At 40.6% G+C, this 13229-nt stretch overlaps 1 protein-coding gene across 1 annotated transcript in view; it reads right to left on the bottom strand.

The window, feature by feature from the left end:
* The window catches only part of ANK3 (ankyrin 3, node of Ranvier (ankyrin G)), a 258366-nt gene extending 248295 nt beyond the window's left edge, over window positions 1-10071 (bottom strand). The window contains exon 1 of the mRNA XM_017746270.1: window positions 9931-10071. Coding sequence (XP_017601759.1) covers window positions 9931-9933 — 3 coding nt within the window. The 5' untranslated portion in view covers window positions 9934-10071. The remainder of the gene's footprint in view (window positions 1-9930) is intronic.
* Window positions 10072-13229: the final 3158 nt, after the last annotated feature.

Below are 13229 nucleotides of genomic sequence, written 5' to 3'. Positions count from 1 at the left end.
GAGTCATGATAAAGTCAGAGAGTGACCTCAGGTTTTTTTCTCTTCAATGGGTCATACACGTGGTGAGCCTGGTTTTTATCATGAAAAATTATTTCTGGATAATTTGTTTATTCAGAAATAACATCCTCATCCAGAATGACTGAATTGGGAATGGAACGCCTGAAGATTTAAGACACAGAGCAGTACTTGAAAGCCAAAACTAATGATTGGTCAAATATCTTAACAGCATAGTATTGTGTGCTGAGATCCTGCTCCCCCAGCAGGGTTGTGCTGGGTTGGCTCTTGGGTGTGGCCCGGAGGAACACCCGGGCACTCAGAAAAACAGAGCGAGCCGGTGTTGAAGAATTCCTCAGTGTAATGTCAGCATAACTATCCTCCTGCAGCTGGAAATTAAACACAAGACAAGGTCCTGACCATCTGTGATCCCACAGTACCTGCATGCCAGTTTCAGGAACGAAGACAGATTCCAGCTTAGGAAAATCCATCTTATTTTTTATACATATTCACCGACGTTTCATTGAAGTATAATAATCTTCTTCCCTCGTTGCTTGAGGTTAACACGTTCAGTGCCACACGGAGTGACAGCAGTTGTTACATTTTTGTGGTGAGTGAGGTCACTGCTATACATAGCTCCCAATCAGGGTGCACAGCACCCAGCCCAAGGATAACACAAGTACAAGGTGTTACAGTAATTCCATTTCCAAAGGAGTCCCACCGAAAACCAGCACGACAATGATTTAGCAATTTTCTTCTTGACTCTGTCACAGAAGAATCATTCTATAATTACATTATTCAGTTTTACAGATCTCTGCTGACACTTTTCTAGAACTTTTTCTGTTTAAATTGGATACCTACAAATAAAATGTTAGAAACCACCCTCTCTCTCAAAACCATGCACAAATAATCAACTATAGGACAGTTTGCAGAAAATTAAGGAGTTAGAAATACAGCATAGCAATCATGTACAGAACTCACCACAATAAACTTACAGGGAGCAACTAGAAACATAGAAATCCACTTTTTTTTTTTTCTTCTAAGAACCACAGTGTTTTTCTACTGCATCAGAAGGCCTTAAATACCTCAGGGCTCAGAAATACACGGGGCTACAAGACAAAAGAGAAAGTTGAAAGGTTGCCAAAGGTTTTATAGATCAAGAGCAAGAACACCCCGAAGCCACTCAGACCAAGCCTCGCTGGCAAAGAACTGCAGTCACCCAGTTCCAGTTGGCATAAAGACATCAGAGTTCAGCATTTATAAATTGCCAGACTGAACTGACAGTAGTGGGAAATGTACAATGACAGCAAAAACTCTAAACCAGCGGTTTTTTTGCAAAACACAAACCAAATATACATACAGAAACATCTGCTTTAATGTAAAACTACAAATAAAGCACAGTTCCCTATTAAAATGCCCTGACTTACATGAATATGATTCATCCCATCCCACAACTCCAGGACACTGTGGGGAAAAGGATAGATTTTTAATGTATAGTCTAAAATGTCTGCATCTAATTGCCTGCATTAAAGTTATATCCAAACAATTGGTACTTTCAAAGGGAGGTAATCAGTGAAATGTTGTTTCACTACCTCAATTAAATAACCCAGAGAGGCCACATTCACATGCTCTAACAAGCATTGCTTTGTTGATTCTTTTTCAGTTTATTTGTCTGCAATAATTAAGGTGCTTTGTCTAAGCCACTCAGCCCGGGAATTACACGGAGTTATGTTCTATAGGCTAAATAAAGGACATTGGCTCTGATCTGCTGGCAAATTTTAAGAGTGGATCATCCTGACCCAATTAACTTGTCCTGTTAGACTGATTGTTTTTGCTGAGAGATGCAGACAAGAATAGCTTAAAGCCAGGCTGCACGAAGCAACATGTGCTGGCATCCTTAGCAGTAAGGATTAAGAAGAAATGCAGAAAGCTTTGTGTATTTTATATGTCCCTTAAGGTCACGAAGGGAATGTCCCACTCAGCCACCTAAATGGTAGAAATTACAATAGGCAAAGCCCAGGCTGTATTTAGTTTTGCAGCTCCACAGCAAATGAGCTTGTCCATCTTCCTTCTGCCAATAGCAAGCGGGTGAGTCACACACAGCAGATTTGTGTTACAGTGATGGATGTGACAAAGGGAGGTGGCTACACAGCCCATTGTGTGCAGCACAACCCCCTGAAGTTACAGCAGTACTATATCCATATTTACTGGAGATATTTGAAATACATATGCATGGAACTTAGCAGTGACTGGCATGAAAGCAACCCTGGGGTCTTCTTACCCCGTGTGTGCATATTCGAGAGGGATCTGCTGTGTATTGCCAAAGTTTGGTTGACAAGGAGAGTTTTCTCCTGCAGATACCTTTCAGTCTAAACTGTGCGAGTGTGAGCAAGAGAAGAGTCATGACAAAGGCAGCTGAATGGGCTTAAAACGTAACTTCCTGCAATACCAAAGGGAAAAATAAAATCCTTGGACAGCTTCTCAACTGCTACAGAGTTATCTTTGATCCACTGCCGGCACCAGGCTCGCACTGATTTTAAGCTCAGACATCTGACCCTCCTGCTGCTGCTCTCAGGCCAAGCGCAGGGATCACTCCCGCGGGAGACGCTGCCGAGGGAAGCGCAGCGCCCAGCGCCCAGCTCAGCCCGCACAGGACAGCGGCCGGGGCCGGGGCCGGCGATGCTCGGCTGCACCCGCCAGAGCTGAAGGGAAGCTGCAGGGCAGCCCCAGGCTGCTGTGGCACCGCACGAACCAGAGGGCAGGCTTGTCCTGCCTCCACCTTGCGCTCGCCCCGAGCCTGACGGCAGCGGCGGCCTCAGAACCAGGGATTTAATAAACCTCGCTGCCGGCAGCGCCCTGGGGGATCCTGGGCGAGGAGAGCTCGCTCCTTCTCCAGATGGACGGGGCACCTGTGCCCAGGGGCGGCAGCGGAGTCTCTGAGGAGAGGCAAGGGCTGCCTCAGGTGGGGATGGATATTCCCGGCGATCCCAGCAGGTTCTGTAGCATCCCAACCCCAGGAGCCCCTGAGCACAGGGGAGGTGCCTCAGGGGAGCAGAGGCAGAGGAGAGGAAAGGCCAGCAGGAGCAGGGAGAGGCAGAGGAGCTGGGAACAAAGGAGGGAGGCCAAGGTGGGGAGAAAGGGGCACTGCCCACCCATCCCTGCCACTTCAGGTACTGTTGGGAGAGCCATTGCAGGGAGAACAAATTCTGCCTCGATCCATTTTGAATCCATGCTTTTTCAAAGGCAAGCAGCATATGCCATTTGTATCTTAGATTTTTCAAATAATTTCTGAGCACAAATGGAGCACAATGGCATCTCTGAGGGAGGAACTCTGCTTTCTGAAATAGAAGTCTGTTTTTAAGAGTGAGAAAAGCTCTTTGTGAATTCATACTCACAGAGGAGACCTGAAGCTCTAGAGAACTAAAATGATAAAAGCCAAATCCTGCCAATAAACATACCTTCTTCAACATGATAAAAACAGGGAAGGAATTAGATGAATATTTAAAGCAAAAGCATATATTTGAGTAAGATAATAACTCTGAGGTGGTGAACATTTAAATTTCCCTTGTTCTTTTTTCCCTGAAGAGCAACCTTTCCAACACACATGCCACACAACTTTTATTTCCAGAGTAATAAAGCACTGAAGACAGTCAAAAGCTTTTGGGAAATTTCCATTAATGATACACCTTGTTAACGTCTCAATTCAGATCATACACACCTGGCAAAATTGTAGCAGTGAAGGTATTTCTTTGACAAAATAGTTTACCAAACCATGTAGTGAACTCTGTCACTTGAAACTTCTAATGAAAGTTAAGACTTTATAACAATGCTGTTGCCATTTAACCAGCCTTATGATACAGCTGTTATGTTCTATTCTGTAGAGAAATCAAGACAGGTTGAATACAACAATCTCTGACTGGTTTTCTTAATCTTATGTAAAAATGCCACACCTATTTTCCAACATGGGAAGCTGAGCTACAGATTTTACAATGATAATAGATGTCCTTTTACTGTCGCTTTCCTTCTCACTTTTCTGCTGTGAACCACTGCCCTCTTGGTTTTTAATCTTAGACATCTTTCCATGTCAGGTTTAAAGGTTCAGTGGCCTTCCCTCCACCCCAGGAAAGCTGTGTAATTTATGATGAAAAGCACAAATCAACTTCTCAACACCCTGGAAAGCCCAGCAGTATTCTTTTGGGAGGATTTAAGCCTCAGCATTCATAAACATTGATCCCTTCAGTAAAGATTCATTGCACCTTTTTGGCAAAAGGGCTGTTTTCACATTCACTGCATTTACACCTTTTTGCAAATGAACCTTTTACAGTATTTATAACTCATTCCCAAAGCTGAGGGAATATCAGAAAACACAATGTTCCTTCTAGCTTTGCATAAACCTTGTGTCCTGTATGAGAGCCCTCCAAACCTCACTGTACATCTTGCCCATTACAACCTTAGTAGTAGCACCGACACTGTTACATCAGTCTGAACACCCTATGGCTTCTTCCTCTGGAGTTTTCCCCCGTGTCTGACCAGGAGATTAATTTTAGTAGCCCAAAAGCAGAGCCACCAACAAGCATGTTTCCAGCATCTTCTTGCAAAGGATTTCCTCTTGGTAAAAGGTCAGTAAAGGGAGTTATGCCTCTTCCATGGCTATTGATTCCCATGTTTTGCTGCTCTTTCTAATAAGAATTAAGAATTATTGCTGTCATGAAAACAGTGCCTTAAAGGAACAATTCCTTGAACTTACATTTTTCTAGCTAAGCTAGAGAACACTACTGGAATAACAATAACACATACAAACCACTGTAATACTAAAAATAAAAGATCTGTAAGGATATGCCTCCTCCACCTAATTGCAAACAAGATTAGACAGTGTATAATCAATATAAAATTGTGTTAGCCACAGAGGCTATTTTCTACCAGTATTACCTAAATGCAAATGCACATTTCATTTTAAAATCATTGTATTTTTATGTCACCACCATGGAAAATGCTATGCCATCATTATAAAATTAAATTATTCTCACAGTCAGAAGCGATGGAAGACAAAACCAGTTGCAGCCTGTAGTCATGCTAATTAAAAACCAATCCATTGCCAGTGTCTTACACCAAGCTAAATCACAAAGTTAAGACAGTGTGATATGGTAGCAAGACAAGAACTGCATTAATTAAAAAGTTAAAGGTGAGGCAAAGTTCCACAAAAACAGGGTGAGAGTCATAACTGTATCCAGTACTGGAGCTGAATGCTCTTCACACATTCAACATGAATTAACAGGGTTTTCTAAAGCTCTGCGAGGGCATCCCTGCAGTGCCACAGGGGTGGTTCTCCTCCTCTGAGGGGATCCACCAGGGCACCTCCTGAGTGCACACCTTGGGACAGAGCTGTAGCCCAGAACAGTGAGCATGACAGAGCACAAGCAGATAAAGTGCTGCCTCTCCTGCTAAAAGCAAAGACTGAGTGTTAATTCTCCTGCCCTGAAATGCATTTTCAGTCCCATTTGTCCTTACAGCAAGGAAGCCATTAACACTGTGCCTCAGGAATGAGGGGTAAAACTTAAGACAGAGTCTCAGTGGCAATGATCAGATTAATGTGTCTTCCAAGCCTTGCCCTGAACTTCACCCCAATCCCCAACCCACACAGTGCAGTGCTCACCTTATCCACTCCCCAATCTCACAGGGCTAAAGGGTAAGGCTGGAAGGGTTTTGCCACTTTGGTGGATAAAGGTAGTCCTATCTCTAGGAAAAAACTCCATGTACTTTTTTTTTAGATCTACTTTTCTATTTTTGTAATTACCACCCAAATAAGCAGAATACACACACACAAGTTGCTGAGAATATACAAGTCATATAATCATTATGTTAAGTTTACAGCTGAGATTTTCCCACCTCAACAACTTTAGCAAACACCCACATGATTCCCAAACAAGGATTTGCCAGTATTTTTATTGAAGGCTAGAAGTTTACTGGAAAACATCCTGAATTGGCTACCTCCTGCTTTTACCCTACAGAAAACAAGAGGATAGAGAGCCCATTTTTAGTATGAGCATCCCTCTAATGAAACATCAAGGACATAAACTGATAGATATGATGTGATCATAAATAATAGTGATTTTCTATATGGAAATACCATTAATATAGTGGAAAAGAATCATGAAGTAACTAACTGCAGAGGCGCTTTCAAAAATAAGCTTAGAGTGAAATTCAGCTAAATGGAACACTTGCAAATTACTGAACCAGCCATTTACACCTAGAGAGAGCTGGGTGTTACTTTTCTAGAATGAAATTTAACTACTGATTTATTCATTTATCCTTGAAAGATCAGCATCTGCAGGGTCTGCTTCTCAGTCTGCAAATTTTGTTCTGAAGCTCCAAATTGAAAATAGCAGAAAAGAAAAATAATGAGTCACACAAAATCTCAGCCTAGCCTTAAAGGACATGCATGGCCACACAGCCGCAGGAATTCACAAGCGACACCACCAAAAATCTCAGCTAGGAAACAGGTGACCTCAGTGAAGCTTCCACTCCTGAGGCAGACAGTGCTGACATTCAGCAACAATCAAAATAACATTCACCATCAAAAGAATCTTTCCATTTTCACTGGAAATCACTAACAGAACACGTGATATAAATGGCCAAATTCGTTTGTTGGTTTCGTGGTTTCTTTTTTTCAGGGGTGGGGGAACCAAACAACCAGAAATCCCAACCACCAATCAAGATAATACAAGCCCAGTTTTTACACCTTTATCGATGACAACTTCTCAGGGTTTTATTCTACCAACAGCTGTAGAGTCTGTGTATTCGTACATGTTATCAGATAAGCATCCTTAAAAACCTGACTTCTGAATAAATCTGTCAGTCAGTTCCAATGTACAGTTAACGGATATCCTGTACACAGTTATCAGTCATTCACAAATAGGACTTTGCATACATAAGGACGGAAAATGGACAGAGATAAAGAGCAGGCAGAGCCTCAAAAATAAGTGCTCATTTACAATTCTTAATGCAAACAGTAGCTCCTACTACACTCACGTTACTTAGTAAAAATTAATGCTAAGCTAATAAATGAATACTTTTTACAAGCACAAGCCAAAGAGAATGAAAACAGCCTCATTTCAAATCTAAATAATCTGCTTGATTCTATATCTAATACTAAAGAGATGTGTTTCAAGCACGCTTACATATACAATCATAAAGCAAAGCTGTACGCCAAGTTGCCGTGACCAGAGCAGATTATCAGAAAACTTATTCCCAGAATTGTGAACACTGTTCTAGAGGCAACCAATGAATACTTCCAGAAAATACACAACATATTTATCAGTTTTGGTTCCAGTGATCTGCCACTTTGCCATGTCCTAGTAAGAAAAGCAGGGAGCAGTTCAGACTGGTGACAATCTCTAATTTCTGAATTTCTAATGTGACAGCTGGACAGGTGAGCCAGGGATGCTCACCAGTTTAAATTACTGAAGTACAAATACTGAGGTACAAACCCCTGCAAGCTGTGAACCAGTCACAGCAGCTTGGCCAAACAGACACCGATGGTGCTCAAGGAACAAAGGTGCCCTGTCAGACTGGACCTCACCACAGCTTCCACCATCTCCTGCACTTGCTTCTCTCCCTTTTTTCAGTACTACCTCAGTCATGTTCCTGTTGATCAAGCCAGCTAGTTTTCTTCCCACACACACGCCCTCAAATTGTTTTACTCCATCAAGTGTTTCCAGCTGGATGTCACACTTGACAGCCTCACAGCCCATGTTTCATTACAAACCCTTCCCTTGCCACGATATACACATCCAAGGACAACTACACAACTTCCTGACATATATAGGAGAGGGCAGGAGAGCAATTGCCCCTGGCTATGTTTGGGACCTCTTGTTTCTTTCATTCACCCTCAAAATATTAAGTAAGTGAGAACAATCCAAGCTCCAGGAAGCGAAAATCAAGGTAGCTTTACAAAAGTGAAAAAATTAACTTTTACAATCAATCTCTAAACCTTAACTGTTCTCATAATCCCGTCACAGACATGACTTGTGCATGTACTAAAAACAAAGCCCTAAACATTTTATAGCATTTTGTGAATCATGCAAGTTTTAAACAAGGAGAGATTATAATAGCAAATACCAAAGCCTTCCACATAATGTAAACCATCTATTCAACAGATGCAGATGGTATGATTAAATATTCCAAAACTATAAATATTATTTCACTTATATCCCAGGGGATGGGTTAAAACCCACATTTGTACAGAAAAGACTATATTATGCAAATATATTCACACATATATACATATGTGTATTGACAACAGAAAAAACATGCTGTAAAACAAAAGGCTTATGAACAAATGATTACTCCATAAGAACTGCAGTAAGGCATTCAGGGACAATGAACCCAGGTACTTAGTTCCTCTACTTTTTTCCTTACAAATCTATTTTATATTGTATTTGATACTCTGGTATTTTATCTCCCATAATGACTCTGGAAAATGGTTATGTAAGTAGTTTTAACTAATGTTGTAAACAAGTTTTCAACTATTTTACCATATGTTAAAGATGACAGAAGATGTTAAAACAAGTGATGAAATTCATTCACAAAGAATTCATAGGGTTTTATGCTCGAAGGGTAGAAATCGTTTTGGCTGTCTCCCAGAATGAACTGTTTAATCAGAAAACAGTTGCACTGAATTAACTAGCAGTTCCATGCAGCACATCTCACTGACTCTTCCCACCATCAAAATGCTCATTCAAGAGATAAACCTCTTCTCAGTTAATTGGTAGAAGTAAGGGTTTGTGCAGTTGTGACTGCTGAGGCTACACAATATTGTGACAGACACTGATGTATCAACATTGCAGGAGTTCCTTTTAACCTCCTGAAGATCCCAGGAAAACTCCCCATTTGCCACTGCCACTAGACTGTGGAGGAAGCATCCCAGTAGTGGGCAGACTGGCCTCTGCAAGTGTGAAAGGCAAAGAGGAGCCAGGAATTTTTATTCCTGGAGAAGGAGGGGGAGTAATTTGTCCCTTGGAAAGCATAAACTCCTTAGAATTCCTCTGAGCAAAACAGGGACCTTTAAAGGGGACATCAGCACTCACTCAATATTACTGCTTCTAGAGATACTTAATGTAAAACATGGCATTTAAAAAACCATCCTGGTAACAGCCCTCCTTTGTAAGGATTTAAGTAGACCTGCTCAAAGGCATTCGCATGCCAGGCTATGAATAGGTGCTGCTGTAGATGGCAAAATACATGACTGCCTTCTCTGGAAATGCAGCAAAATACTGAGCTCGCTTGGAACTCCCATCTGCCTTAACACTGAGATGAACAGCTCATTCTTTTATTTTTCCTTTAAATTCCAGTTCACATTGGTACATTTCCATGCCACCAAAAATCTCCCTGGAATTTTGCATCTCTTGGAGCACAATTAAAGTATACCTGTAAAACCTGACTAATTTCCAATTTATAAAAAGTAATGTAATTATCTTGTTCAAATTAAATTTAATTACAAAGCCTCTGAGTAGTCTAAGAATATTTTTTGATACATGCTCAGCTGAAAACTCCCATCACTTTCAGCAGGGAACACAACGTCCATTTCTGGCTGTGTCGCTCCCCTTCCAGTTTGATCATCTCTGGTTAATTACACCGCCCTGGCACATCTCCTCGAATGGTATCTGGTTTCCAAGCTGAAACATCCAAACCCAAAGGAAAATGCTAACGACCTATCAGAGAGAGCGCGTCCAAACCCCCTGCAATCCAGGAAAAAAACAAATCCGCAGAAAACTGGTATCCACCAATCCAACAAAACATCTCCCATATTTTTCCTCCTTCAAGCAATGCCACAGACAGCTGGTTTCCAAGAGCACAAGAGGCTGCTGCTACATGTCAGCGGCAAATTAATCAAAATGCTATCATGATGTAGGTGAAGATGGAAAACATCCCACTTACCATCTCTCAGAATATACACTCCGACAGCATCCACAGTACCTGCATGTCAGTATTCTCCTATTGCCTTTATTGTTTTCACTCCATAAATTGGCATCAGAAATAAGAGCCAAAGAAAGTGATAATAATGTAGATAGGGATGCTGAATGCCACATTCACTTACCTGCAAAAGGAAAAGGACAGGGTTTGAGCTCACTAATCACACTAGTTAGCTAATCTTATTAGATGGCTGCTAATTATCTCTGACACAAAGAAGGATTATACAAGGCAGGCAGAGAAATGGGGCTTTTTAATAGATATAGAAATTTTTTAATAGACATTGGTTATATTGGGGAAAGAAACAAATAACGTATTTATCCAAAGACCATAAACATTTCCCTTTCTGTTTGCTGAAGAGCAGATGTGACAATGAAACAGGTGGTGGAAATACAAACCCTCCTAAAACCCCCAGGGTGTTTTCTCAGGAAGTGTCTAATGATTGTCACTGGATCTGTTGCAGCGCTTGCTTTATAGGCTAATGTGGTACAGGGAGTTGCTGGGGTTTTGCCAGTGATCTCCTTGGCAACTGGCTGCTCAAAGGAGCCACAAATAGAAGCAGTAAACCCCACTCCCGATCTCAGTCTCAAAGCCGTTTGCACCTCCAACGTTCACCGAGCAAGAAAATCTACATCCTACAAAGGCAGGGTGAGCAGAAGAGCATGCATTCCCTTCTCTTAACATACTACAGCCACAGATGTGGGAACAGCAACCAGATTCATGCACCAGTTATGACAAAATAACTGAATAAATTATTTTATAAAGGTTTCCAAGATGACCCATTTTACAAGGAAAATCTTAATTAACAGCAGCGCAGTGTTCACACAGATTTCTCAGTAATAGGAACATTCTCATTTGGGCTCCTCAAGCATCAGAATAAACCAGAATTTATTCTCATCTATTTTAAAGATTTATTATAGCGACTTGATATGATTATTTATTTCTGTTTAGCCTACAATACAAGCATAAATTTATTAAATGTAGGTCACCCATGTATTTTATATAGTAAGACAATAAATAGCAAACAAAAACCTAGAAAGAGTAATTGGCTGTCAGCTGTTCTGAATAACCACTTCATATATTATTTAACTACATCTCTCCAAGAATAGCAATTAATCATTCATGCTTGCTCATTAAATATAAGTTTTAATTTCTTCTGCATTTTTCTTTGTAACTCATTGGTAAAAAAAAAAAGGGTATTTCCTTTAATTAAAAAGCATTAATATTTAAAAAAAAAATTATTATAGTTTATCTATATAGCAGGCTTATTTCTAGAGGAAACTAAGGAATATAGGAAATTAAGATATAATTTCATAATATTTTATCTGCAAAATTAACAATTTTCTAGGAAAGACTGTGGAAAGAATTAAAATTAACCCTGACAAATAAAGTGAATCCTAATTTTAAAACATATTTCAATATAAAATGTGAATGTTTCCAGAAAAAGGTATTTTCTGAGTGATTCAAACACAAAATGTTGGTGTTAGATAACACCAGGCACAGATGCCCCAACGAAGTAAGCATGACCAAAACATAAGAAGTTGCCTGCCACTAACCACTATCAATGCCATAATCAAGGTAAAAATTAATTTTAAAGCCTCCTGCAATCTCTTAACTGAAAAAATACCAAAGAAATGCATAAGTAAACGCATTAGTCATGCAGACACCTTTATAAACAGACACAAAGTACATACTTTGTTCAAGATAGGTTGGGCCAAATGATCCTTGAAGACCCCTTCCAACTTGATATTCTTCAAATCTATGTAATACATGTCACAACTGTACACAGTTTAACAGTTTTTGCTTGAATAAACACAATTTTAAAATTCAACTTTAAAACTCGAAGCAGCTTTACAAGTCTATAAAGGTTTCACCATATAAAAAATGTCTTACATTTTGTTTAAGCTTAGTACAGAGTTTTACCAGAACTTGGAACATATTTATCTTTTTAATCAGAGTTACAAAGATGAGTGGTTTAAAAGGGACTCATTATATGCCATTCACATGGTGATGATAGAAATGAAGGTGTACATGAGCTGGCCCGAGTATCAGACACAGCCCAGGGACATCACTCAAAACCAAGCTCAGTCCAATCTACTTTTGAGCAGCGTTGCTTCTGAGATAACTTGCAGAGATCTTTCTGGTATGTCTGCACAATGCTGTACTGTGTCACACAGACACAGCCCAAGTGATCCATCAGATCATCTCGTTCAAGCTCTACCAACACAGGCTGTGCAGCCGGCAGACAGGCAGCATATTCGGAATTAAACTGCCTCATAATGCTCAGCTGCCAAGCTGGGACCCAGCCTGAGAAGACACACTCTGTCTTTTGACTGTTCCTCAGATGGAAGTGTTGAGCATTTGGAGGCTCTTCATTGTGGGAGCAAATGAGTTATGTTCGTTAGTGAACAAGAGGCAACTCAGCTGATGAGGCAACCAACGTCTCATGAGATGATTTCCTCCCTTCGCATGAAAACTACCCTACCTTCTGTCTGTAGTCAATCTCTGTTTAACATCTCATCTGAAAGGTCCCACAGCTGCTGATCACATGAAGGATCTGGGCAGGTTGAAAGGAATGGGTGCAGCCACCGCCCATTGACTTTGAAGAGGTCATACAAAAGGTCTCAGCTGGACGAAAGCAATGACTAATGGATTTAAAAGCTTGGCCTCGGGTGCACAAGGTGGTTGATAGCAATTTTGCAGGTATTTCTGTAGAAGAGTAACAGCCTTGATGCAAGTCCTTACAATCAACAGCAATAGCTAAGAAAAGGACAAGGTATACATATATTCCCCCTATGCCCTTTTGAGGGGGCAGTGACAGCAAGGAAGGCTGAAGCACAAAAAAACAAAAAAATCTTTACAATGTGTTACTAGGCTGGAGAGAAGGGCACCTACCCAAAGAAACTACAGCCCAACATTTCTCCAATGTTTAAGACTAAGTGCCTGTGACAAGCCCACAAAGAGTTAGGAATGGGAAGTTGTTCTTTGCTATCAAATTTCTGCTGAGGAAACCAGAAGCATTATTTAGGTAAAAGAACTCCACAAACCAAACATGCAGAGAAATAGACCATTGTCAAAAGATGTTCTAAATGACAGAAGAAAACGTACTCATTAATTCAAGGAGAAATTTATGAACAGACCTTACATTTCTCATTAAAGCGACTAGTAATGAAGTCATTTACAACTGTTGCAATTTCAGGGCTTCACTGTTAGTAGGGAATTATAAAAACCAAGGGCTCAGGTTATTCCTTCAGCTGCAAACAAGT

The sequence above is a fragment of the Corvus brachyrhynchos genome, unplaced genomic scaffold, assembly GCF_000691975.1.
Source record: "Corvus brachyrhynchos isolate BGI_N302 unplaced genomic scaffold, ASM69197v1 scaffold279, whole genome shotgun sequence".
NCBI lineage: Eukaryota > Metazoa > Chordata > Aves > Passeriformes > Corvidae > Corvus > Corvus brachyrhynchos.
This window is presented reverse-complemented; position numbering and strand designations above follow the sequence as displayed.